A 27,821-nucleotide genomic window follows, 5' to 3' on the forward strand; every position below is an offset into this window, starting at 1 on the left:
ATAGTGCAAGCGAATTCTTCACCACGAAGTGTCCCGGCACTATGCGGTGCGCCGCCGGAGGCAATTTCCCGCGCGAGTACAAAATAAATGCGTACCTGGAGGCAACGAAGAACAGGACAGCCGTTTCCCTCAAAGCAGGCAAGGCTTGGCTATGGTTGCGAGCGCTTTACCTTTCGCCTTTTTCCCTGCAACTTGAACGTTTCTTCTTCTTTCTGCAAGAAGTCGGAACAAGCATCCATTCATTCGCCGACCAAAGAGAGCGCTGGGACGGCGTTCGATTCTTCGTAGCGTGCCTCGAATTCAGAGCACGCGCCTGGTTATGACAGCCAGAACGAAAACGGGTCACTCGGCAAATTACCTTAAAAGCGCGTCGATTCGCTCGCGCAAGTTTTGCGCAAGACGAAGCGCCGCGCTCCCAAGTATTCTTTCAACTTTTTCCCCCTTCGTGCCGGGGACGAAAGCAACAATTCGAGTCGCGGCCTGCTCAAGCAGCGCATGAGGCGACTGAAGCAGTCGTTCTGGGCTTTTACGAACGCCCGTTTCCGGTCGTTTAACTTGGCTCGTGTCGGCTCTGTAGGGGCTCGTCTGAAAGGGCGACGTGTCAACATTGCAGGCGATTGTCCTTTTGGTGCGTGAGCACCCAGCCATGTTTGCGTAACAGGAAAAAACAAATAAAGTAAAGAAAGCACGCGACAACAATGAGCGCGATTCCTGATTCTTCGCGCCACATGCAAACAATTCACGCTTGCGCAAAGAGACTGGCTTGTTGTCTCGTGCGCTGGCGGAGGAAAAAACCCGCCCCTTGGCTTTGGAAATAGCATCGCACCGATATAGCAAACTCTTCTTCCAAGCCACGACTTTCTGAAGACAAAAACAGCGGAGCGTCCCTGCCACGTGGTACAGCAGAAGCTTCCGGAACTGCGCGATGTTCGCGATAAGGAGGTTTGTTCGGTAGCCACCGCAAGCATCGGGCACAAGCTTGCTTGCAGTTTGCCGTCACTGACACCACAGTCCGTCCGTCACACCGTACTCTTCCTTCCATACAAATCTAACAACGTTATTATTACGTTTCACGCTCCAACTGATGCCGCTATAGCACACACGCACATGCAAACAGTTTTGGGAGAGTGTGCTCGCAGATAGAACAAATCCCGAGCAGGCCATTTTTTTCTCTTTGCTTAGCCACTTACGCAAACAAAGACACCGCCGCAGCAGGGAATACGGCTAATACCGCACGCACACCTTAGCGTCTCATCCCGGCATCGACGGGGTCATAAAGACGAAGCGGGGAAAAAAGTACGAAAAACCACTTTCATCCATGCGTGAGCGTCGCTGCATCATCACGTCCAGTGTTCGAAGACAGAGGCGCGGCGAGGTCACGGCGCGCACACGCGCAGACGACGCACGTAGACACACCAGCACAAGTAGTGGCCCGGAGATTAGGCTTAGCACTGTAAGCTAGGCCTCGTTAGGCCTACACATTAGGCTTAGTGCCCAACCGCGGCAACGCTGGGCAGGCGCAGCGCCGAGCTGCTGGCTGTCACGGGAGCTGGTTCGACCGACCACTCACAGCACGAGAGACGAACGCGCACAAGGCCGGGGCACCGATTGAGGCGTCTGCCAACCCGCGGAGCCCCTCTCCCCTCCAATCCTGCCAGCTGCGAAACTTTCCGCAAGACCACAGCGCGATGGCGTACATTGACAGTGCGCACAATACAGTGTATACTAAAGGAATTAGATATCATCTAGGGTGGTGCACGTGGAGGTGGGTGCCAACTCTTAGACGAAATAAATTGCCTTTTCAGGAACCTGTCGACAAGTCGCCTTGAAATGTCCGCATCGAGCTAAATCCCCACCATCCTTGTTCATATTCTTTTATTTTTGTCTTAAACTTCCAGCACTGCTTTTCTGTAACGTAAGATGGACATATCCGGTAGCCATCTCCAATTGAATCAGAAGGTGATAGCCTCTAAAGAAGGAGATTATTAGAAACGAGCCCTCCTTTTTTTGCCATTTTTCACTGTAACAGCCGTCGATCGCTGATACCAAAACTGGCAGAAGTCTCTAATTTCGTGGCATCACATGTTCAAGCACCTTGTCCAGACCCTTGGGAGGAAGTGTCAAGAGACCCCAGGAAAACCGTCCGGTTTATCTACTTTTCAATCCTAGATGACAAGCCTCTACCATATGACCAATTAGAAGTGGCTAAAATAGCATGGACTAATGTTTACTCGGCCACGCAGGAGAGAGAGCGAGGGGGTCCTTCATTTTAAGCGAAAGCTTCTCTACGCTAGATAAGGCAGTCGTCGTGTAGACCGCAGAATGACCTTGAACGACCTTCAGCCCAGCCACGTTAGCCGTACTTATATGACCATGTGTGGTATAGTTATGATATTGAACGCTTGACCCCTGACCTTGGCCCATGACCATTATTGACCTTTGACCTCTGACCTTTGACATTCGGTGACCTTTGGACTGACATTTAATCTTAAGAACATCCGATGGGGTGATGTGAAGCCACATGATGGGGGTGTCGTAAGACCATGTGATACCACACCACAGCCACGTGGTCGTGTGGGTATATATAGAACGGCTGCCGCGAGCGTGTAGCGGAGCTGCCATGGACGAGCCTCAGGCGCTTAGCAAGCATCCTTGCTTTTCGCTGAATTCAAGGGTTAGCCAAGTTAAGCCACTGCCAATTTTTTCCTAGCCAAAACTGTGGTGGTCGCAGTTTCGCAGGTGGCGAGATCTCAAGCGGAGGGATGAGGGAGGGGGCGGGTCGGCCGATAGGCGCAGCGGGGCATGCGTCGAGGCGCGCCGGCCTCAGGAGACGACGAGGCCGTGCAGTGCGGCGAGCGCGGCCAGCGCAGTCCTCAGCAGCAGCAGCGACGACGAGGAGAGGCGCAGCAAGGAAGGCGCGGCGCAGTGCATGCCGGGAAGCTGGACGAGCGCCGTGCTGGCGTGCTCCTCGGGCGAGGCGCAGCGCGTCTCTCGGGGCTGGTTCACCACGATGTTGCTCTGGCCCTGAAGCAGTAGCCGCAGCCAGCTCAGCTCGCAGTCGCAGTGGAACGGGTTGTCTGCGCCAGAGGTGCACAAATAGTAGAAGGGGCTTAACCATGAGGGACGCGATACCCCTGGTCCGGTCGGTCATGGCATGAACCAGTTGGAAGGGAGATGGTTGTAACGATGACTCAACAAGTACAGAAGAAGGGAAGACACAACAATCGTTTTTTTTCACACTGCCCATGTACGGGTCCGGGTTCATCGGCGCGAGAATTAAGGACTCTGTGAGCAAACGGTGGTCGTAGAGAGGGGCGTGGAGATTTGTGTCATGAACCTGCACGTAGGTTATTAGGGACGCCGTGGTGGAGGGCTTCGATTTAATATCGTAACCTGGGATTCTGTAACATGCAGACACCGCACAACACACGGGTGTCTTTGCACTTTGCCGCCATCAAAACGCGAGTTGGAACCGCTGCTTTGGGGCAAGCTGTGACTGATGGACTGGATACCCAGAGAAGGCAAGCCAGAAAGTTTGGTGGGCGGAAGAGGGAAAGAAGTCTGCGCGGGTAAAGTGGTCGCAGCGGGAACAGGACACGGTTCATTGGAGAGATACAGAAAATGCATTTGATCTGCAGTGGACGTATTCAGGCTGATGATGACGATGAGGATGTGAAGAGGAGTTTCCCAAGCAAAATTCTTTTTGGCCACTTAGGCAGCCGATGCCATCCATGGGAGCATGCATCACGGAAGTGAGCAATGTAGTGTGGCGTTGGCTCTTGGACAGCTCAGCTTTGTGCGGCTCAGTCTGGCAGGCGGGATCGATGAACGATCGAGGATTGTTCGATCACTTAAACGACGGCCGCGAAGAGCTTTTGTTACCCGATTTTTATAAGCTTGAATCCCGTAATCTTAGTCACTGTTATGTAACGACTGCAAGATTTTCAACTGTTAAAGGTTCCTGCAGCGCCTTAGCTGCGACCCGCTCTCAAACGCACGTATGAGATAGCTTAAGTGCTTGATTCTTTTTTAATAAAAGTCGGAGTTGAATTTTCCAGATTCAGATTATGCATACAGTATTTATTGTCCAACTTGCATTTCATTCAAGCACTGTTCGGTATATTTTTGTGCCGAAAGATAAAAAAAAAACGAATCCGTTACTCTCGCCGAAACCAGTGCTGATAATTTATGTGGTCAGATAGCCATAGCGTTCATTTCTGCATTCTTCCAAATGAACTCATCGCCACTGCTACATTTTTACGTAGTCTTAGTCACTTGAGCGATATAATAAATACCAGTACTACAAGTAAGCTTAGAAAAATCGTTTATTTAATATTTATGAGGCGTAAGCGTCATTGATTATCATCATCATCATCATCATCATCATCATCATCAGCAGCAGCAGCAGCAGCATGACTACACCCACTGCAGGGCAAATGCCTCTCCGATGTCTCTCCAATTTATCCTGCCCTTTGCCAGCTGCGCCCACCCTATGCCTGAAAACCCCTAACCTTCTGCCTCCCCCTGCTATGCTTGCCTTCTCTTGGAATCCACTCCGTTACCCTTAAGGACCAGCGGTTATCTTGCCTTCGCATCACATGCCCTGCCCAAGCCCATTTCTTCCTCTTGATTTTGATTAGGATGTCATTAACGCGTGTTTGTTTCCTCACCCACTCTGCCTGCTTCCGGTCTCTTAACGTTACACCTATCATTTCCCTTTCCATGGCTCGCTGCGTTGTCCTTAACTTGAGCTGAACCCTTTTCGTTAGCCTCCACGCTTCTGCCCCGTAGGTGAGTACCGGTAAGATACAGCTGTTGTACACTTTGCAGTTCATCTCCTGAGTGACTCAGCAAGGCAATGTCATCAGCGAATCGCAGATTATTTAGGTATTCTTCATTAAGTCTTATCCCCAACTGTTTCCAATTCAGGCCTCGGAGTACCTCCTGTAAACAGGCGGTATTTCGCCTGTTATCTACATAAATTATCTACATAAATTTTGGCTCGCTTCCTTATTCTGCATGCTCCATCGGCTGTCGTAATGGAGGCAAAAATTGTGGTTACGTTTAACTTGGTGCCCCGTTACATGGTGCCCATTCAAGCAGACTTTCGTTTGCTTTCATCTGCAAACGGCAATAGTTACTTTGCTATTGCAACTAGCAATTCGAATATAGCGGTCGATGGGCCGACAACTGCATAGAAGCTGACGAAAATACACACAGAATTTTCATCAGAAGCACAACAGATATGAAATGATGCTACTGCATTCCACTCTTTGGTTAACCTAAGCGCCCCCATGGTTTTTCTGCGTGCTTGCTTCGCTCTGAGGTTTGCTCCTAGGCGTGTTAAAAGAGCAGTCTTGAACTTAAGGTTAATTTCTAGATTTCCTTTTTTTTTCTATTTTTCCTCGCACTGTTGTGCCCCTGAGCAAAAGTACATTTTTTTTTATCAAGCTTACGTAAAGACGGCTATGTAATTCCTTCTATACCAGACGTTAGAGAAGTATAATTGCGACGTTTCTTAAAATAGTGCATTTAGATTGAATATAAATAATAGTCCACATCGCAGTAGTCACAGCCTAAGGGGCCCATTAACCTGTTAAACCACATCACCACAATCAGGAAAAAAAAAATGCAGGATTGCACATAAGTCTGCTTTAGTGCGCAAATGCGAAAACATTTCCTTGTCTTCATTCTCTCTTGATTTTTCATTTTCTGTTGCTTTCTGCATTTTTCGTTTTTTTATATTGTGTTATATTTCTTTTATTTTTGTCTTGTATTTTTCGTATTTTTACTTTTCCATTTTATTTATTTATACTTTTTTATTTTTAAAATTCTTGGTGTATTTCATTGCATATACGTTGTTCAAGAACTGTTGCTTAATCAACTTTTACATTTTTGTTTTATTTACCACGCAACTTATGACTGACAGTTGATGTGGAGGACTTCTGTCTACAACTTCCGCCTACAACTTCCGTCTACAGTTTCCGTCTACGACTTCCACCCACGTCACTCATGAGCCAAGAAAGGCTTTCGGCTTAAAAGGCACCTGAGGCACTGGCTGACACGCACATTTTAAAGACTGCTTAGAGGCGATCCGTGCCCTTAAAGTGTGAAAATGATCGGCGGAAGCTAGACGCCACTCCAGTGCAGCACCCGTACTGTGATGGCAGACACCTCTATGCCGTACCATGAACGTCGAGTATGGATAGCGTGCCCAGCAGGGGCTTGAAGACGTCGTAGCTGAGGGTAACAATTTCATTCGAGTGCAGGTACAGCCACTCCAGCGATTTCATCTCGTCAAAGGCACCGGCCTCGATGTACTGCACCCTGCGAAGGGAAAGAAGAACATTAAAACTTGCAGTCACAACCCTCATTTGACTAAAAAAAAAAAACAACAACAACGATGAGCGCTGGAGGCAACAACTGCTTAAATGCATTCCCGCCGATTGCGCTTGCGATTGGTTCATTTATTTTTAATTATTGATACTGCGGTCTTGTTTAAAAAACCTTAGCATGGCGGATAAAAATCAAATGAAAAACAAAATGCACAAAATGCAGGGGTACTTAAGTGAGGACAAATCAGGACAATTAGTTTCGTTTATGGGAACTTAACATCCAAAAGCAATTCCGGCTATAAGGGACGCCATAGTGAAGGGTTCCAGAAATTTCGACCAACCGGGGTTCTTTAACGTGCACTGACATCGCACAGCACAAATACGGTCACTGGCTACATGCAAAGGTAAGCAATAGCTGAAATGTGACGAAACGCACAAAAAGCAAGGATGAGAGCACATAATAAAATCACTCGCTGCATAAAGACACATGCGATTTAATAAGGCCAATGAACCTTAGGTTACAGTGTCGTTAGAAATACTATTCCATTCATTAATACTTCGAGGAAAAACTAAAGCCTGAAGCAATTCTTCGTAGTCAGTGGTGTTATTGTCAGTGAGTGTCGTTGTCGTGTAGCATAAGCAGTGGAAAAAGTGAGGATGCGCTATGTGTCAATGTTATTGTGCCCCTTTACAAGCTGAAAGCAAAAAAAGAATTCAGCAGCATGTGTGGTTCCTTTGTGCCACGGATGACAACATGCTTCGATTGAAGAGCCCCATGATCGAAGTGCGGCCGTATGAGTGAGGGATTAGTGCGCCTTCCCTACACTTTTCTTCTTACGGGAGCTCCCATAGAAACCTGTGCAATCTACTGAGTCTCTCTTCTTCATATTTTCTCATTATTCCTTCGTCCTCCTCTTCTCCATCCTAGCCCCATCATGACAACATCGATAACCTATCCTCCCACTTACACTCATTTATGCAAAGTGTGCCATGCACAGTCATGTATAGAGCATGTAAACTCAAGGTGTGGGTGCTGGGTGCTTTTTTGTTATCCAAGAGAGCTTGGACCTTTATTCCTGTCCAGGTGAGAATTGTTTGTAAGCTCTGCTGTGCTAACGCGAAAGTGTTGTCACGGAAATCTCCCGTGGAGGTCCTGGAAGGAGTTTATGCACTAAAACAAGCCCTTAGACATTAAACGACCAAGTCAGCTCATCGGTTAGCACAAAAGCAAAATGTCTTTCGACGAAGCGCACACTCGTCGTAATCAGCTAACAAGGCAAGATTTTTCACATTTTCGACGCGGCTCGCGGGCAGCAAAGTATGAAGGGGAGACGCATGAAATGTAACCAAATTTGGCACGGATGTGTGTTTTTTATGCAGATTTCAGGGCTGAACTTTATTTTAGGCTAGCTGTTATAGTTGTTGAGCATTTAAAATTAACTCTTTTTATACTAACATTTTCACAAAGCCCTGTGCTGTGCAATAAAGCTATTAGTTATTTGTTTGACGCCCGGTACTCATGAAAATAAAAGTTAATCTCCAGCACGTTTATGTACATGAAAACATTTCTTACAAAAAAGAAAAAAACCTTTAAAAAATACTACACGTGTGCATAAAAAATCGAGAACTTTATAGCATTCCTCAGTGTAGCAAGATTCATGCGTAAAAAAAACACAATTACACCATAATTTGTTACGAAATGCTGAAGCAATGAGGGATAGGAATCGCAGAAAAAGTGAAAGCTGACAGAATAAACACAAGTTTATTTCCTCGTTTGCCGCTCTGGTCGCCTCGTTTACTTTTCCCTTTTGTCAGAGAAATACCACATTGAGACCGACTGAAGCTCTTCATTGCGATACTGAGAATGGCAATGTTCCGTCGTCTGAAAGCCGCAGAATCCGCGATGGGCCCTGGCCATCAGAAGCGCTATTCGCTCGCAATTTTCGGTGACCTGACATAAAGAAAACTTTTAGATCAGATTTCTGCTCAATAATGTGGTGTAGTTTTTTGCAACAAGGCGAGGAAAGAAGCGAGAATGACGCACACAAAAATTATAAATCGAGAAACCTTAAGTTATGATTAAATTAGCCTTTATTTTGCCCTGTCCCACTTAAGAAACAAGCTGAAGAAAAGTTCTTGAGCAAATTTTTAATGACTGCCGCATTTAAAATTAGCTTCACGGTTTCTCCTCACAGAGTGGAAGAAAAAGGTTGTCGCGACCTTTCAATGCATTACGAACCTTCACGAGGCCTCTGTGACGAATAAAGTGATAGACATGGCCCTTCTCGAAACTCTTCAAACAATGAGCACAAAACCACCATGAATAGAGGAGAAAAATGTGAAGACCAAAGCCCTTATTGTGATAGGACTGCGTAGAGTGGCAAAGCATAGGCTAACTGTTGTGAGTACAACGAGTTATTGGTTTTACGCTTACGACTACTGATTTGGTGAAGCGAGTTGTACCTCCCACTTCAACACCAGCGAACACTCCACGAACACCAACTCCACGAGCTCCGGCGCCAAATCGTACAACCCCGCGGCACTGCTGTATGCTTACAGGATTATGTCGCACGATTGCACCTTTCTGCCACAGACTACTTTATTTCATACTTCACATTTTGTGCTCTCGGTATGAATATAAACACTTCCACAGTTCGTGCAACTTGATGCGAACAAACTTTTTTTAATTCCCCCTGTGAAGCGTGCACCACTGCGAGCAGAGTGTTCATGTGGAAAAGCTACACATAAAAAACAAACACGGGGCATTCAATGTTGAAGATATCTCGAACCTCGGCGATGGGGAGAAATAGCTTGTTTTAATTCATTTCATTACTCTCAGGGCTGGTCAGGCTTTACAGAGAAGAGTAGAGAGATTAAGGGAAAAAAGAAGACAAAAATAACAAACGCGAGTGGTTACAGCTCGTAAGTAGAGAGAGCATCCTTGAATTTGACAGGGTCCGCAATGGTGACGACGGAGGAGGGCAGGTGGTTCCAGTCCGAGGCAGTTTTGGGGACGAAAGGGTTTATGAACTGGTAAGTCCTGCACTGCAGAACGTGAACCTTTTGGTGCTGATCTCTGCGCGACGGTCGGAGGATGAAACAGGGATTGCTTTAGGCTGTTGTTAGTGTAACGCATTTCATGAAAAGTGCACAGGCGCGAAAATCGACGTCATATAGAATGATCTGGAAGATTAAGTGCACTTTTAATTTGTGAAACTCTGTCATGACGTGAGCAATTACACATCATAAATCTTGCAAAGTGATTTTGACTTGATTCAAGTAAATCAATAAGAGAGTGTATCGATCCCATACTAAGGCGGTGTATTCAATCTTCGAACGCACTACAATATTATACAGCAGCAATTTTGAAGAAATACGGTTCATATTCAATGTGCGCCTTCCAGGAGAGATCATCTGTCAGACAACGGACGCACTACGATAAGACGAAGGCATAAATGAAATACAAATTACGACGAGAGGCGAACGGATACTAAGCCGGATCGCACGAAAAAAGAAACCAGAGGAATGAGCTGTAAAACAAGAGTGCTAATTAAAAAATGACAGGAGGGGCTGGACAGGAAAACGCGAAAAATGCTGCAAAAATGTTGTAAAATAAATAGAATACCAATAGAAAATTTAAACAACCGTTTTATGGAAACGTGTAGACATATGCATTATGATAAGTATCGTGACATGGTAGTTGCGCGAAACACACACACACACACACACAAGACAGGGTACGAGACGAGCGCGAACACAGCACATATTTAGGCAAAAAGAATGCCTTTTGAGCATGCGCAGCGAAAAGGTGCAGCCTGTGACAATCAGTAGAACACCAAGGCCAGAACTTCCACAGTCTTATCGCGAAAGGCTGCCTCATTATTTAACAGTACAACCGAAGAATCACTGATAAATGCATCTGTTCTTTTTATTTATGAAATAGGCTTCCATAACTTCACGTGCGATTGAATCGCGAGTCTTGCCCAGAACACTAATCTCATTCAACCGTGGCCGACAGTCACTGCAGGACAAGCAGTGCTTAGCCAAATTAGATCCCTCCCCCGTTGTTAGCCATAACCAATGTTGCCGTGCACGATCAAGCAGCGTCCAGTCTGGCCTACGTGCGTTTTTTCACAAGTCAGTGGTATTTCGTAGACAACTCCGACGGCGCATCCCGCAAAGGGTCCAGCGTGCTTCTTGTCACAACCACTTTTTTGTTCCTTGATTGGTAATGCGGGGGCATAGCTTTGCCAGTTCGGACGGTGCTGTAAACACCATTGGCAAATTGTACTTTCCCGCCACCTTCTTCAGGTTGTGTGATACTTTGTGCACGTATGGTATGACTACTGATCTTGCTTTGGTTTCAGCCGTATCGTGCTCGGCTTTTTGTAGCAATCACAATACAAGACAAAGACAAGGCAAGGCAAGACAAGTTAGTTTCATCTTCCGTGTGATTTTAAGAGAATTGGGGATGATATTCAATACTGTGCAGGAGACAAAACAACGATCAAATACATCATTGAAATGACAGTTATGTGACTTACGATGCATTCTCTATCTTCTAGGCTGTGCTGATTTCCCAAGTTAATTATTTTGGTGAGTAAAAGGCGTAGCACTGCGAGTACGTGACGAAAAAGTCGAAGTAAGTGAACGAAAGAAGAAAGGATTGCTGACCCGTGCTGTCGTCTGTGTCACCAAAATTGCTTCGTCCAAGTTTCGACAACGTTTAAGACATCCAATTTCGACTCCTGCTCGCACTTCCAAGTTTTCAGCTCTAGGTCGCGACAGGACAGACAGCTTCAAGGGGAGGCAACACCGGAGCTCCAGGCTTGCGGAGAAGCCAGCTAGCTCGCCGAAGGCAGAGGCAAGAGACAAGCAGGAAAAAAAAAGAGCCCGAATTAAACGGGCCAGCGCCTTCCTTACGAGGCCAGTCGGCGAGTGCAGTGCAGGGAAAGGCCGCGGAACAACGCTGCTGGGTAACAAATTTCTCTCCAGACCAACAACTTCAATCCGGACGGGGAAAACGAGCAGACTGCGAGGTGCGCGGCGGTGGTTTCTTCACGATCGGCCTGCCCACTCACGGGAGGGGTGCGAGGGGGTCTCCTTTTTTAGTTTTCCATTTCCTCTAACCTTCCTTTGTTGTGACCACAGGGGCCGGAGCCGGTGGAGGCAGAGGCCGGAGCGCTGGTGACGAGCGAAGTAACAAAAAGAAAGACATGGCGTCGGAGCTCGGCCAACCGCGACGACCACCAATTTCTTGTCTTTCATTGTGCGCTCTTTTATACTGCCTCGGAAAGGCACAGCATCCAAGTTGAGAAGCAGAGGAGCAGCGGGTATTGGGGCCCTGGAAACGCCGCTCCACTAAACTCAGAGTAAGCGATATAACAAAAAAGGGAAAACTAGCCAGCAACAAAAGTAACGCAGACCTCGCGTTGGTTGCTCGTTGTTCTCACAGTTTCCCCCCGGATAACATCGTAGCTTTTCCCGCCCTCGCTCCTGTTTTTCTTCCCTGTCCTCTCATGCCTTTGTAGCGGACGGGGCGGCTCTTTCGCCGTCTAACTTCTTCTATACGTTCGCGCCCACAGCCTGGCGCAATCTCGCGATGGCACAGTCGTCGTCAAGATGGCGATTAGTCCCGCGAGGCGACTTGACCGGGTGAAAGAAAGGTGGGGGGGGGGGGGGGGGGGTATGTGCACTCAGGTATGTGCGCATCTGCAAAAAGCCCCCCCCCCCCCCCCCCCCCCCCAACCCATGTCTGGGTGAACCGAAGCTATGAAAGCAACGGCGAAAGTTTCTGGTTGTGTGTGATAGCGGCCCCTGCTGCCTGATGCCGTAACTATTGCTCTGTTTCTCTTCGCTATCAAACAGCACTGCATGGCTTGTTTCATAAGTTGTGCAACGCTTGTTCCCCCTGACAAAACAAAGAAAGAGTAATGCGGGGGCACAGCTCTCGCCTACTCGGAGCTCCAGAGAGAAGAGTTGTTTCAAACATCAGAGACACATCAAAAACAAAAACAGTAAAGGAAGTGCAGCTTTTCAATATCGCAGTTTGCGTTCAGGTTGTTTCGCTTGGGTTGCGACCGGTTTATGAAACGGTCGGTTTTACAAGCCTTATAGAGATTTCTGAAACCTCTCTGAAGTTGAAATCCACCAAAGCGGCTGAAGAGATCTCCAACTAGCACGAAAACGAGAAAAACAATATATGCAGCCACCCGCTTCTCTGTAGACCTCGTGTGCTATGCAGACCTCACTTATTCGTGCTTTATAAGGCCCTCTAGAGACCATTAACGCTTAGCGTGAGCTCTGTAACGATTAGCAAAACAAGCCGTTGGCGCTTAAAATACTCTTAGGCAAGCGCACGTGGAGAAGCGTTCCCCCAGAGACAGTGAAAGAGAGAGAGAGAGAGCTTTGCGTGAAGAAAGCAGAGGGAGATCGTCTGCGAACCCTGCTGCCGTAGCTTGCTCCCAGTACCATTAACGGGTGACGAAACCCGGAGCTCTAGCAGAGGTGGCTAACCATGCTGACATAGAGGAAACAAAGCAATATGAATGGAGGGGCTCGGCCACAATTCCTCCCCACCCTTACCTCTTTCTTCCTTCCTCACCAGCACCCTCGCATTTAACCTCACGCAAGGAAATTACGAAGTACAGCAAATGTGGTCAGATGACAAGAAAACAGCCCACAGATAAAAAAAAATGGTTGCGAAAAGATAAAAGGAAGACGTTATCGCTACCAAAGGTCACGTAGGACGTATTTCTTAAGAAAAAGGAGAGGGCAAAGGAAGGAGTCGGCAGACAATGAAGTGGACATTAATAGCGGAGACCGCGGAAGATCCCCAGAAATGAGGGTCCGCACAATACCTAGTAGCAGGGAGACGGACAGACACGCAGGCAAGATGACGTCCACCGCTCTCCTTTCAGAGCCTTGAAAAGAAACTCTACCCTCGCACCGTTACCTGCCCTTGCTTCATCTAAGTGAAGAGACTGGATTCGCCCAGCCTCTCTTTTTTACCCCTTCCTTCTCCTTTGTCCGGCCCCCTTCTCTCTCGCAGGTTCAAAGAGCGTCGTATACAAAGGGGTGGACGGACAAGGCACCCGAGAACAAAGGAGCGAGCTCGAAGGTGGTGGCGGAGAGCGCAGCTCTGGCGTGTCTCCATCGGCGGTAATGTAAACGCGCATACAAAGCGGACGAAAGCGCATACGCAGAGCGGGGAGAGAGGGTTAAGTAGGGGGAGAAGAGCTATTCGTGAACAGCGTATGTGCCACTAACGGCGCCGTGATCGCTGCGGGAAAGCTAACGAGCAGCGACAGAGAAGAAAGGACTACGGGCAGCACAATGCGCGCGAAGCGGGCTACGCGAGGTGCATGGTGAAGAGGAAACAGCATGCGGGTGTACAAAGGCAGCGCAGTTGAGAACAACCAGCGGATGCAAGGAAAGAGGCAAATGAAAGGTATGACAAGGAAAAGCAGGAGCCGGTCCGGTGAAACGAACCAGAGGCCTATAAGGCGACGTGCCACTACTTACACGACCGACCAGAGAGAAAGAGAAAAGACAGAGCAGAATGCTCTAGATTCACGCGAGACAAAAGAGAATAGAAGGAACTCTAGGTGCTGAGAGAGGGGGACTGTCGGAGACGAGAGCTAATGTTAGGGAAGAGGGAAGCGGACAGGGAGTCAGCGCCTTTCCCTATCGTTCCCTTCTTTCCCTACGGTGTTACGAGTTAAACAAAGGAAACGAGGAAAGGAGGAAGAGGTGGGGGAAGGCGAAGAGAAAACGCTGTATTTATGTACCGGCGCAGGCGAGTCAAGAATCAAACACGGTGAAATAAGGCACAGCAGCCCCACTGTCGTCTTGCGGTGTCCGCAGCGCAGAAAAAAAAAGTGCCAGTAAAGAAAAAGTGAGAGAACAGAGAAAGAGCGGTGCGGCGAACGGAAAGGAGTTCGCTTCCAGAATCGAAAGAAAGGAGAGGCCTGCGTTATCTCTGTACGATGTTCCATAAACGATCGCCGTTCCTTCCTTACGTTATTCGCTTCTTTCTTCTTCCTCCGTTCGCTTCTGCATTTCTTTCGCGCTTCGTGTTTCGAAGATTGAAGCGGAGCTCACTGAATGCCGGAGAAGAGAGTTCGATAAAGGCGGGCCGAAGGCGAAGGAATCCACTGGAAGGAAGGGGGCCGGCGAGGTTCAGCGGAAAGCGCTCGCTCGCGAGAGAGAGAGAGAGCGCGCGCGACACGAGTCTCGGGTCAGCCGCAGCGCGCCCGCGCGCAAAGACAATGGTCGCGCGCGCGACGAGAACAAAGAGGAACGACGTTGTGCTCGCACGCGCCCACCAACCGCCCACCCTCTACGGCCGCGGAAAAGCACTGGCATCAGCCGGACCGGATTGGGCGGAGCCGCGACGTTACAGGCAAGAGGAAAGGAAACGGTAATTCGCCCGAACCGGCCGGCAGGCCAGGCCGCAGGGCGACTCGAGAGCGAGCGGTCGAGGAAGAGAGAAAGTGCGCGGGGGGCTCCGACGACGAGCCCACGATAGAAGCCGCTTCCTCGGCTGCTGCTCGCTTTTGTGCTGCGAGCGGTGGCGGCGAAACGCCAGCGATCGTAGCAAGCAATGCCGTGGAAGAGGCAGACGTGGCTCTGTCCTTGGCGGAGGGGGGAAGGGGCCGAAAGACGGGCGCGGTGGAGTTGGGACTAGCGTGTGTTGTATATCGATACGGGGCAAAGAAAAAGGCCCGAGGAGTGCACTTCCCGCAGGACCGCTGCCGCACCCGGAGTAACAAAGGAAAGCGAAGCTCGGCTACGCTATACCCCGCGGTCCGTCCGCCGTCGACCAAACACTCCCACTTCTTCCTCTCTTTGTATCTTGTTCTGCGGTTTCCGTCTCGACGGTTCGTTCTTAGAGAGGCATTCTCGTTCATAGCTTTGGTTTCTCCCATTGGCGAATAGAGACCCTGGCCGTTTTCCCTTGCCGGCGGTGCTTCTCTTTCGATATGTGAGAAGACGGGATGGCGCGGCTAAGGAAACCGGGAGCCGTTCGGTTAGCAGCGACAAGCTTTCGGCGTCGTTCAAAGCCAGCGTGTGCTTCGCCCGACAACACGTGCCGCAGTCACGCTTGGCCACGAGAGGAAAGAAGACCTTCGAGGAACGGACGCCTGCGTTGGCCGACGTGCCTCCCTATAGGGTTCCCAGGGAAACAATGCTGCTGTTCGCTGAACGAGCTACACGAGTACAGATATCCTTTCGTTGTGATAGTCCAACGGTTCATGTAGCTGGTATATGAAACGCTGATCGCGAGAGTGTGGGTTATCCTCTAGTGGCAAAGTGGTGAACGGAAAGATTACCGGGGGCACTTCAGGGACTTACGTGCGGGGGATGCGAAAACAGTGCAATTCTGTTGAATTTCTGTTTCAGTTCCATTACAATTCTATTCAAATTCTAGTCTATTCTTCTGTAGTTGGTGCAGTTGTAGGTAATAGTACTATCATTCGTTAACATTTCGCCTTTAGCCGCCTTTGATGACGACTCATCATTTCGACCAACCACCGAGTTTTGTAACGCCAACTTTTGGGCGACGCCAGGTTTTCGTGTCCACGAGCCATCTAACGCTTTCGCATTAAAAACACCACAGGAGGCCGAACACGGATAGGAGAAAGATGGCACAAAAACCACCAATCTAAAGTGTTTTATTGCTCTGCTACATCGCAGTGTTGCTTGGCACCCATCACTGCGGTGTTGTGCGCCGCGTGAAATTTATCTGTGCTCGCTTATTTAAAGATAGAAAGGAAATTAAGTCATAAAAGGCGGCAAATTAAACTAGGTGTCTAAAAGAGTGGATGGTGCAATGACGCATATCTTCATTAGAGCATACCTATCAAACATCTCAAATACAACTCGCTAGTTTTGAGTCTTCGCAGAGTCTCCTGTAGCACTGAGTAGTGGCTAAGCAAATAAATGCGGCACCCCACACAATTAAAGGTCCATTGGTTAGGCTTTGAGGCAGCGCTTTGAAGGCGAATTAAACCATCAACCTTTGCACTCTCATCGCACGCTACTGAGCTGGCTGTCACAAACAAGCTGAGTGGGTTTGCTGTGCACCTCTCTCCACGCTGGGCACTGTGGTCGTTGCTTGTCTTTGATATGTTTTATGAGATGCCGATGACGCGCTTCAATGTCACGCCCTCCACTTGGGGGTATAATATGACTTTTTCTCAGCGCTAATTCTGCAGTGGTTTTTTTTAATTAAAATCATAGTAAAAAGGAAGGAAAAGATTTTTGCTAGCCCCGGCATCTGCCATCGATACTGAAGCACCTGAGCTGGGGCAGCGGAAATAAAGGATAGCAGGCAGAATGGAGAAATGAAATGAAAGAGGTGAGGGGACAGGAAGAGAGGATGGGGGAGAAGTAGTATATACAAACTATTTACACAATAAGAACTGTGTCCAGGTTGTTCGCGTGATTAGTTCATGTTGTAGGAATTAAAACAAACGCGCACAGCACTGTGGTGGCTGTGCGCGTTTGTTTTAATTCCTACAACATCGGCCTACTTTTCTGGCCCTGCCACTTCATCGCTCCTTCCGCGGACAGGTTAACACCCAGCAGAGTGGCGTACTTGCATAAACCAATTGGTATGCCCTGAAACATGCATGGCAGTGCTTTTACATCCAGGCTACGGCGTTTACCACCGTGTAAATTATCCATCCAAGCTGCGAGGAAGAGATACCGCAGTGATCCCGAGGAGCTTACGTCTGTTTTGTCTTCGCGTATGAAGGCCGTGAATAAAAACACCGGGACCCTAAAAATGCGGGTCGCCACTATTTCAGCCATTGGGCTGGCTTACGGCGTCAACAATTCCTGTCTAGCTCGAAGGCGGCCCTGTGTTCCTGAATAACCTGAGGCTCCGGTTCACTTCGCGCTCCCTGCGACCCACTTTCTATCCCGACGCATGCATTTCTCCTTTTATTGCCGGCCGACTCTTCCTCGCTCTATTCTCTTTTTCTTGCGCGGTGACTTCGGTTCACTTTCACAAAGGCGGCGCAAGGCACAGAGCTAGAAACAGAGAGAGTGAAAAAGAGATGAAAGGCGCGCTGCTCTCGGATCCCGTGAGAACCGCTGCGATCATCGAGACGCGGCGAGATCTCGACGCAGCGACAACGGGGTGCTCGAAGCACGAAACCACGACGGAAGGAAGGAACCGGCTCGGAGGCGTAAGCGAAGGAACCACGGAGGGAGGGATAAAAAAGAACAACAAAAGCGAGAACAGAAGGAGCTACACGGCAACCAAATACGAAGAAACAACCAAAAGAGATCAAAACAAAACGAACACTGAAACACCACCTCTCCTACCGTGTTTCTCTCCTGTTTTCTTGCACATCCTCAAAAGGCGGGAGCTTAAAGAGGGTGAGGAGAAGCAGAAGAACGGCGGGAAGAAAGGGGTATACCGTTGCACGGGAGAAAACAACAACAATAAGACAGGTTTTCCTTTCCGCCATACACCGGGCAGGAAACGGTGGCGGTTGTCGAGACGGTGGGCCGGGAGGGGGAGTAAAGAAATATATAGACGATGGGGGGCCGCCGAAGCACGCCGGTGTATACTTTTGCACACTGCTTTTCTTTTTCTTGGCACGTTCTCACACGCCGCATCAGACAATGCAACAACAAGAACAAGACTCAACAGAAGAAGAATAAGAAAGGGGAGAAAAGAAAGACAGAAGGGGGCACACTCGAAGCTGCCGCACCGCGCCGTTTGTCGATTTGTCGCGAATGCCCCGTTCGTCGTCGGGGCCGCCACTGGGGGCGGGCCGGCGAGAGGCTGGAACAAGAGGAGTGGGGAGAGGCGGTAAAGGCATGGCATTGCAGCGCTAAGGAAGAAATAAGGCCCGCAGTCGGCGTCCTTTGTCCCTATGAATTCCCAAAAGGGGAGCCCACGAAGCACGGACAAGAGGAAGAAGAAGAAGCAGGGAAGGAATCGATAATAGAAACAGCAACAGCCGCAAGTTGGACAGCCGCGAGCGAAGAAGAGCGGCAGGCTGGACGAGAGAATGGCACGGGGAAGCAGGGTGGTGCGGTGCCTTCGGAGAAAGTAACAAATTGCGTTGCGGCTTGATGCGGACTCGTTAACGGGATGTGATTTTCGGTAATTGTGAGTGCAGCCGGCTGGGGGAACGATGGGGAAGAAAGAAAGAAAGAAAGAGAAAACGAGCAGAAGATGGGGAGCCGTGGCGAGAAGGCACACTTTCGCTCGGGCATAAATGTTACGCCTTCGAAAAGAAACAATGGCAGCGACCACGGACAGGCAATAGCAGACGAAACGTACGCTTTGCGGCAACGCCCGTTCGTCTGATTAAAAGTTTTTTTTTTGCCCTGTTTTCTTAGCGGACGTTACTAGGGCAGAAAAAATGGGTCGTAATTAAAACTGCTTTTTAAATGTACGAGAATTCCAGTTCGAGAGGGAAAAAAAGAAATGAAAAAGAAGGCTAAGTGCTGCCTGAGAGTTAGTGACGAAGGCACACTTCCATAGGCGTAAATTTTACGTCCAGAGAGAACAACGACGACGATTATAGAAGACGGAACAGACAGTCTGGCACCGCTGTTTAGAGTGATGAAAGAGTTTTAGATTTTTAATTAAACACAGCGTGCTTGAAACCGAACTTTAATTAAGGCTGCCATCTGAAATTATGAGTCGATTTCGTGGAGTTCGTCTTTGTCCCTGCGCGCTCAATAATGGGAGGCAAGTGAAACTACATCGATTATCACGTCAGATGGGGGCGTACTTGCAAACTTGAGGGAACGGACACCTATAGTGGTTTTACTTTGCTGGCCTTCATTCACGCGTGGAAGAAAAGTTTGAGCAGTCGCTGTATTTATCAATGTCCAACTTCACAAAAGAAAGCACGGCGAGCAGAAAACTTAAAAACGAAAAAAATCAAACAAAGTTAACAAGCACGACTGAAATACCGGAGACAATCAGTTTGTGGGAAACAGCAGAAGGAAAAGAAATAAGTTAAGGGCGAAAGTGCTGCTCTGAATTGAAGCTGCAAGTGATTAGGAAACACAATGAACAGATCTCTCACTGTACCAGCGAGAAGTAAAGGTAAGTAGTCGCAGCTTCATCGAAGAAATGTTATAGGTTCGCTAACACAGACGGAAAGGAAATGACGTTTGAAGTTGCTTTTCTAACAAGGCCGGGTATGTTGTTGCAATTCAGATGCAGTCACCCGCGGACTAAGCGGCGAATAGTGTTGGAACAGTTTAGTAGCCTCCTTAGAATCACAACGGGATAGCGGCCGCAAAGATAAATTGTCGTCCTGAACTGTGCGGCTTAACGTTTTGTCGTAAGCCTAAAACATTAGCGTCAATGCCTTCGAATGGACAATAACTATGCAGCGACTATCAGTTGTGATGCAAGAAGACGGCTTAGTGCCACGCATAAAGGAAAAATAGCGAAAGCGGTGATAACTAAACTTTGCAAGCATATCAAGACTTTTCCGTGCTACTTTTCTATGCATACAAGAACTTCCGCTAAGCAGCAGCCCGCCACAAGGGCAGAGAATATAGGTACTTTTCCCCAAGCTTTGCTCTCGTCCACAAGATACAAAGCTAGCGAAAAACTGTGGGATACTGAGACAAAAAAAAAGAAGAAAAGGCGACAACAAAGGCTGAATGCAGCCGGTGCCAATAGCTTTTCATTCTTGGGGATAATCAAATCATGGAAGACCTATAAGAACAGAGCAGGTACGCTAACATGAAAGGACATTGCCCAGTAACAACAAGAGTAGAAAAGGATCACAAAAAAAAAAACGCGGCCAACACTACGAGGAGAGTCTGGCGAGTAAGGACGCGGCAGTGGATTGAGTGAGGTAAGAAAGCGAAAACGAAAGGAGGAGGCGAGAGAGGATGCGCCCAACCCGCGTGCCTTATTTCGCTTTTTTTTTCTCCTCGACATGTTTCAAGAGGAAGACAGAGCGACAGAGAGCAAAGCAACAAAGAAGTGAAAGCTTGTCCGAGAAAAGCGAACAAGACTCAGCACAGACTCAACGCACACACACACAACACATAAACAAGCCTTTTGGCAAGAGTGGCGATGAAAAGGCGACGCCAGAAAGAAAAGTGCCGGGCGGGACATAATAGGAAAGCCACGGCGGGTCTTCTCTTGGATATTTCATGCGCTCGGCAACTTCGAGATAAACTGAGAAGGGAGAGCAAGCCCACCGTAAGTTGGCTCAAGCGCTGAACATGAAAGAAAAAAAATAGAGAGAGAACAAAACATGGCAGACAGCGAAAGCATGCTTGAGTGGACAGCAAAACCGAAAGGCGGGAGCGCTAGGGTGAGATCGCAGCGCGCGGACCTGTACGGTTGGCGGCTACAATGAAGAAGGGGGAGATCGGAGGAGAGCGGATGTCTTGGCAACTGGAGCGGACGATGATAATAGCCAAGTAACAACGGCCGTAGTGGAAGCTGAAAGCGGCAGCTCAGCTAAAGCAGCACAGAAGCGCGCTTGCGGCTTGAAAGTGCGCGAAAAAAAAAAAAAAACTCAATGCAAGACCCGGCCGGTACACGCACGCGGAAGCAGAAGCGCTCCGCTCGCTGGAGCGCTCACGCGAGCGCTCACAACACCTGTGTCAGCGTGCGGTACTGCGCGGCAGGAAGGAGAGAGGGGGCGACGAATGCCGTCTGGAGGGAAGACGAAGATCGATGGGGGCGGTGAAGAGCGGCTTCGGCGGAGGACGTCTACCCTCCGACGAGAGCGCGCGCTTGAAAGCGGGAGTCTCGCCACTCCACGATGGAGCCCGCGCCTGACGCGAGCCGAGACCCCATCTTGGACTCGAAAAACAAACACGACGCCGCGCCAAAGGAGCGCTGGACTCGCTTCGAGACGCGTGTCTCGAGTGGCACACAGCGCAGACGAGGCACTTGCCATCCGCCTCAAAGAGCCGGCGAGCGGTGAAAGAAGGGGAGCGAACAGACTTCCAATCTGCTGAACACAAACAGCAACTATTGGCAAAGGGATCTCTCAAAGAATACTTAGGCGGGATCGTGGATAAATTCACGCGCAGGTGGTTGGTGTTTTTCGAAACACGTGATCACTGTTGATATATGTTCCTAGAATGCGCCGTCTCGCTGGAATGCCAGAATAGTTGGGCAGAGGCAAAGCGGGCAGAGAACAAAGCAGACAGTTCAAACCGATTTATGTCCGGTTGGCAACTCTGTTTGCTCAGAGGGGATAATTCGAACAAAAATATGAAATTGAGGGGAGCGGAGCACGGATAATTCGTGCACAATGTGAACGCGTACGCAGAAAGGCACCAGTGCTTATTACTGCTGCTCCTACCATTACTGTTACTACTACTACTACTGCTACTACTACTACTACTACTAATCATACTACTGCTGCTACTACTACAATATTGTGCGGCGGCGTTAAAGAAGCATCAGTAAAAAACAAAAAGAAAATGAGTTTCGTGGCAGTAGGATTCATCCGCTCCAAGCTCACAAGAGCATACTACGAATGTTAGGACAAAGGCAAGTTCACGCGCATGGACCCACTGCCACGACAGAGCGCTTGCGGTCGAAGAGGGAATATGTTTCTGGCAGTATCCGAGGGGACGAGGTTGCAATGCAGTGCGCTAAGGAATGAGGGTGCAGGAGTAACACGCCTGTGAACTCACAAGTGCAAGTGCGGCAGTCTTTTACTTCTTCACTTAAAGAAAAACTGGGCATATTGTCGCGTAAGCAGGCAAACGAAGAAGTTCGTGGACGACGAGAGGAAGTTGGTTGTTTCGACGTTGAGCCCTTACTTCATCTCCGCTCTCTCTGCCAGTATCCCTTCACGCCGAAAGTGACATTCTCCAGTTTGGACGTGCTCTCGTTAAATTATTTCCTACTTTGAAATGTGCTCTCAATACGCGACAACTTCTCGACATTTTTGTGCCCCACGCGCTTCTCGACACAGAGGGCAAATAACAAGCGCTGAAGATAAAGGGTAAACTACGCAAAAGAGAAAGGAACACACGCGATACTTACCACGTGTTCCTTTCTTGTGTCTTAACCCTTTTCATTCAGAATGAACGAACTAGCCCGACAAATCTGATTGTTGAAGAAACGCGGCTCACCAATGCGCTGTACTACGTTGATCCGGTCGCGTTTCAGAAGAGGCTTCTTTCTTTAGCGCTTACCACTCTACGATGTAGTAGAAGAGCGAACCCCCTGCTGAACTCTGCACAAGCAGTAGGGCGGTTCGGCCCTTGCTGCGCAGCAAAAAGGTCGTCCGCATTACTATAGCTGCACTGCACAAAACAAAGCGGCGGCGCGAGACGCCTATAGCATGGTCCTCGACGTCATACGCGCGAGTAGGCCAGTGGCAAGCCGCCGATGTAGATAAAATACTTTATTTTTTTCTAGCGTCATTGAATTGCTTTAGTTTACCCGCAGTACAGCTGTTTCTTTTTCTAGTTCAGGGAGTTCAATTTCTTCCCTTTTCAAAGATCTCGCTGTTCCTTTCTCTTACGCCCTCGACAGGTTTTGATGGATGGCCATAAAATGACGACAAACCAGGAACCAACAGCCGCGATTTTCGCCCGTGCTTCCTTGCTTGTTTTACTTCGTAACCGTTGTGCTGCAAGAGGATGTTGTGGAAAAAAGAAGAAGAAAGAATAGAGGAAAAAAGATTGACTCGAATCTGCGCAGCACCGCAGCCGTTGTTCCTCTCTGGCGGCAATAAGCTTCACGCTTGGGTTAACCGTGGGAAGTTGAACACGTGAGCGCTCGATGAGAAATCGCATGAAATCAAACAAAAAAGTAAATTCAGATGAATACAGACGTGAAAACAAAATATTATATGACGGCAAAAACTGAATCGAAGTATAGAGCACGACTGTAGGTAGCTTTTAACTAAAGTTCGAAAAACAACTCGTGAAAAAGAGAAGCTCGAAAGAACACCGGCGAAAGATGGCGCAGTTGAGGTGGTGGATCGGTGCTGTTATGACGTAGGCGGTTTTGGCCATAGAAACATAACCTGCTGGTCCGCCTATGTTTCGTTGTGGCAGAAAAAAGGTGGTAGCTTTCACTGCTACCTCGAAAGGTTTTTGGACTCAAAATGGTTGGGAGGCATACAAGCTGTCATAGGCCTTTATTTTCGCGAGTCATCAGAACACAACGGCAACAATGCTGTCCAAAAGCAAATAAATTTACCGCTCCTCTTTCCATGTTGTCTGGCAGTGTTCGGCGGTCATTTATGAAACATAGTCACACTGAAGATAAATGCTCCATGTCACTTGAAATTGCATAAAAGGAAGCATTTGCATGAATTTCACTGACTCGCCCAAGTTCTATCATGGATTTTTATAAACCCTGACACGAAGGTACAGAAAGTCTTTGAATTTTGAGGACCCCATTTTTTGGGGGGCGCGACGGAGAACAGAGTGGCATAGGTGCCAGATTTCGCAACAATTTTGTTAGCAAAGGTGTGGAAGATCTTTGCCGAAAATTTTTTTATCAGTGGACTTGCCCGTTTTTTATGTATCACGGCACTAAAAACCACGATATGAGAGCGTGATAGCGGTTTCACGCCGGCAAAGGAGCTAGAAACTCATAGAGTCCTAGAAGATTGGCAGCAATTAGGTATCTTTATTATAGTGCAGTGTCGATCTGAGTTTGTCTAACAAACGGTAAAAACAGCGCTAAATTTAACACAGACCACACAGAAAGACAGGACAGGACGGGCGCACAATGCCCTCTCAACTAGCCCAGTAAGATGTGCTGTTAATCGATCTAAGTTTCTACACCCGACGCGAGAGATCTTGTGGACCGTGAAGGCCGCTTTCATCCAGCAGCAAAAGCTCAAAGCACTTCACTGGCGATACGAAGAGAACGTTGCTTTTCATCACGGGGCACACTACCGCAAACTATAATAAAATATGACGAACAAAAGCAAACACTCTGCACTTAACAACATAAAATATTTTACCGTGATGTGGCCAATGTGGTGAGCTACAGCGATAAAGGCAAGCCTTCACCGCAGCACGTCGCTTCAGCTTTTCTTATGGAAATTTTTCCTAATTTCTTCGATATTACAGAGCTCGATTTTTTACAACACGAGGCAAGATCTTTTGTTTTTCACCACAGCCTCTTGACACGTTATGATCAGTTGTCAGCACCTTTAAAGCACTTTCGTTGCGCAAAAGCCGTTGAAAATAGTGACCATTTTTAATTGTTTTAAAGCTAACCTATAAGGACTCACTCATATATATGAAGAATCACATTTAAGATGTTTTAGCGGCTTTTCAGAGAACATGAATTTTATAAATATTTACACAAGCTGGTCAGACATCAAGCTTATATATTTGTAGTGCCTTTTTATCCCAATGTGGACTTCTGGCAAGGACAACTGGCGAATTACAGGCAATGCACTCGTCGTTATAAAAAAAAAAGCTCCTTCACCACGATGGTCTGCTCATTCTAAATTAGCAAAAGAAAGCATTGCCACCGTGCGTCTAATGGATGCCCTTGGCTAAAGTCGCACGCGTGTGCAGGAAAAAAAAATTCATCCAACGACCGCAATGGCTTGAAGTGGGCGCTTTCCTTTGCTTCAGCGTGCTCGGCGCAGCCTTAGCAAGGAAACTGAAGGTCAAACGCGTGGCTTTTTGTGCTTGTTGGGGCATGATCATAGCAAGAGAATATAGCGCAGAGTAGGACAGGACACAAGAAGAAAGGTCATGTAAAAATATATGAAGCGCACTCAGGACAACGGACAAGGAAGACCAAACAACACAAGCGCTTAACACAAGCGCTTGTGTTGTTTGCTCTTCCTTGTCCGTTGTCCTGAGTGCGCTTCATATATTTTTACATGACCTTTCTTCTTGTGTCCTGTCCTACTCTGCGCTATATTCTCTTGCTATGAAGGAAACTGAGGCAAAAATTGTTCGGGAAGTGAAAATCCATCGAAAGGGAGGCGGAAGAAGCTCACGTTTGTTTCCTTTAAATGGCGTGCGAAATGTACTTTTTAAGAAAATAATAGGATACGAAGAGTGTGGCAAGAAACCGAATCAAATACGAATCGAACACTTGTTGGGATATTCGCACGAGTAGCGAATACTCACACGAAGCGACTAATCGCGGGAAACAGTGAAGTCCTAATGAGGTATGGCGCTGTGACATATGTACTTATCACAATAGCCGTCAAGAGATGCGACACTGATCCCCACTGGGTGGCAAGAATACAAAGTCAATATATTCACTTCATAATCGTCGTATTATACGTATAGGAAAATTACTTTTTGCTATACTGATGATGACAGCAAATGATCTTTAGTGCAACATCTCAGTAAATGAAGGAAGTAAAAAGGGTGAGAGCTACGTCTGAGTCATGACCTTCTCGTTCGGGCATCAAGGGAGTGTTTGCTAAGTATGGCTAAGCCCTGTCATGCTGCCCAAACTTGGGGGCCATCTATGAGCGTCATGAGCGCCGCTGCATTGAATAGCCCGCGATGAAACCTTGAACCCTCCATGCCGCGGTCTGCGTGCCGACTTCGAACTGAGTGTCGAACGCTCGAAAAGTATTAGAAAACCTGTGAGCATAATCGAATGGTTTCGAATAATTTTGAACACGCACTATTTGAATTGTTTATCGAATCGAGCAGGATGATATTCGATTCACAAATCGAAAATTCCTCGCACATCATTATTCTTTTTCCACTGACTAGAAATAAAAAAGGCTCTTAAAACACGGCGTCTGCATAGCATTTCCTGGTCCCCGCAGGCTTGCTGACCTTCGAGCTCGTATTGCGATGAACAAACACGAAGAGGATCTCGGGCTAGACACAACACCGCACAAAATGTACTAGAGGCTCTGTCGAGTCCGCTTATCCTATTCGAATGTCTTCCGGAAAAGTATATATCGGTTAGCCGGGCAGCTGCACCAACCATTGGACACGAGAACGACGCAGTTCGATCTTGCCGGGCCCAGGAAGTCATTAGCCGTTGCTCGTACGTGACCGCGCATGCACACCACGGTCTGAACGACCATTTTTGGCCGAGATATATAAAGGCAAAATAACACAACTTGTCTGAAGCATAGTTGCCTCTAATACTTGCAAAAGTGCACGCCAGCGTTTTTTTTATTGTCTTATTACTGAAAGAAAAAGCTTGGTATTTTTACTTCCTGCAATGAGCCCTTTCAAGTAAAAATAAACGACAGATGGCCTCTGAACCTTAAAAAAAGTACTGGCCCGAGGATGAATAAAAAAATTAACATCACACAATACGATGTGGCATTTCTGCGTAAGCACAATCATTTTATTTTTTGTCTTTCCATATTCGCTTTAAATTTTTGCCTTTTCATTCCGTCTTTCTGATTTCGCGCCCCGCTAGGGGCGCTACTGTTCTCAACCTCCTGCTCTCCCTTTCTCTCTCTCTCAATCTCCGTTCGCTCCGACAGCGGCGGCTCCGAGCCAGCGCTAGTTCGGCGCGCTACCGCTACAGGCGCTATTGCTGCTGCTCCTCCTTTCCCTCTCTTCCTCGCCTTCCTTCGCTCCCTCCGGTGGAAGTGAAGCGTGTTTCACATGCAAGCGAAAATGCCAGCGAATCCTGTCGCCGCGACATAAAAACCTGTTTCGACCCGTCGCGGCGGCTCGGCCGGCCAGAGCGAAGGGGTTCCAACAAGTTGGAAATTTTCGCAGCGACAGCGCGATAGCTCCGCCCTCTGACCAATGACTGCGCGTCGGAAAAGCCACGTGAGAAGAAGAGGATTCGTGCGGGAAAGACAATGCTTGTTTACTACACGTGTTTCCGACACGCTCGTACGAACTTAAAAAAAAACGATATTATTGGCATCAATATAAGAAGTAGTTGATATTTAGCAAACAAGAGTTCTTTATTTCTTAACAAAATTTTAGCAGTCTTGCAAAAATAATGCATGAACATTGTTCATGTTCATGGCTGCAAACCACCGGAACCAACCGCGAGCTCGTATTCTTTGCCAGCAACACTGGGATTCGCAGCGGCAGTAAACGCTCTGCATGGAGCGATACATGTGAGACGGAACCTTGCGAAAAGCATCGCTGCGCCCCTCCGCTGTTCTCTCAGTTCGCTCAATCGCTTGCACGTGAACCGCCCTTCAAGCGCAATTCCGTCTCGTTTCCGCTAGCGGCGCTATTGCAGCGCGTCTTCACCTCTTTCTTTCTCTATACTTGTAGCCTTTCCATACCGCACTCTTTCCCTCCATCTTTTGCCTACTCAAACCTTCGCTCACAGCCTCCTGAACAGATTTTGAGGAAACGAGTGGGATAATGCTAACGCAGAAAAAAAAAGGAACGTTAGCAAGGATTAACATTGATACAATATAGTTTTTTGTTGGCTTGAATTCCGTTTGCAGTAATGTGTGATGCTTGTGGGAGAGCAAGGGAAAGTATTTAGTATGCTCGATGTAAGCACAAGGCAACAAACTCCGCTGTCAGCGCCGGTGGCGGCCGTTTGTTTCTTTCCCTCCTTTTCAGACG

General features: G+C 48.1%; 1 protein-coding gene across 3 annotated transcripts in view; it reads right to left on the minus strand.

The window, feature by feature from the left end:
- Positions 1-617: 617 nt before the first annotated feature.
- LOC144120489 (uncharacterized) overlaps positions 618-27,821 on the minus strand; it is a 250,212-nt gene continuing 223,008 nt past the window's right edge. For all 3 annotated transcript variants that reach the window (XM_077652931.1, XM_077652933.1, XM_077652932.1), the window contains exons 9-10: positions 6,188-6,327; positions 618-3,077 (exon numbers count right to left, since the gene is read on the minus strand). In XM_077652931.1, the coding sequence (XP_077509057.1) occupies positions 2,824-3,077; positions 6,188-6,327 (394 nt within the window). In that variant the 3' untranslated portion in view covers positions 618-2,823. The remainder of the gene's footprint in view (positions 3,078-6,187; positions 6,328-27,821) is intronic.

Source organism: Amblyomma americanum, chromosome 2, assembly GCF_052857255.1.
Source record: "Amblyomma americanum isolate KBUSLIRL-KWMA chromosome 2, ASM5285725v1, whole genome shotgun sequence".
NCBI lineage: Eukaryota > Metazoa > Arthropoda > Arachnida > Ixodida > Ixodidae > Amblyomma > Amblyomma americanum.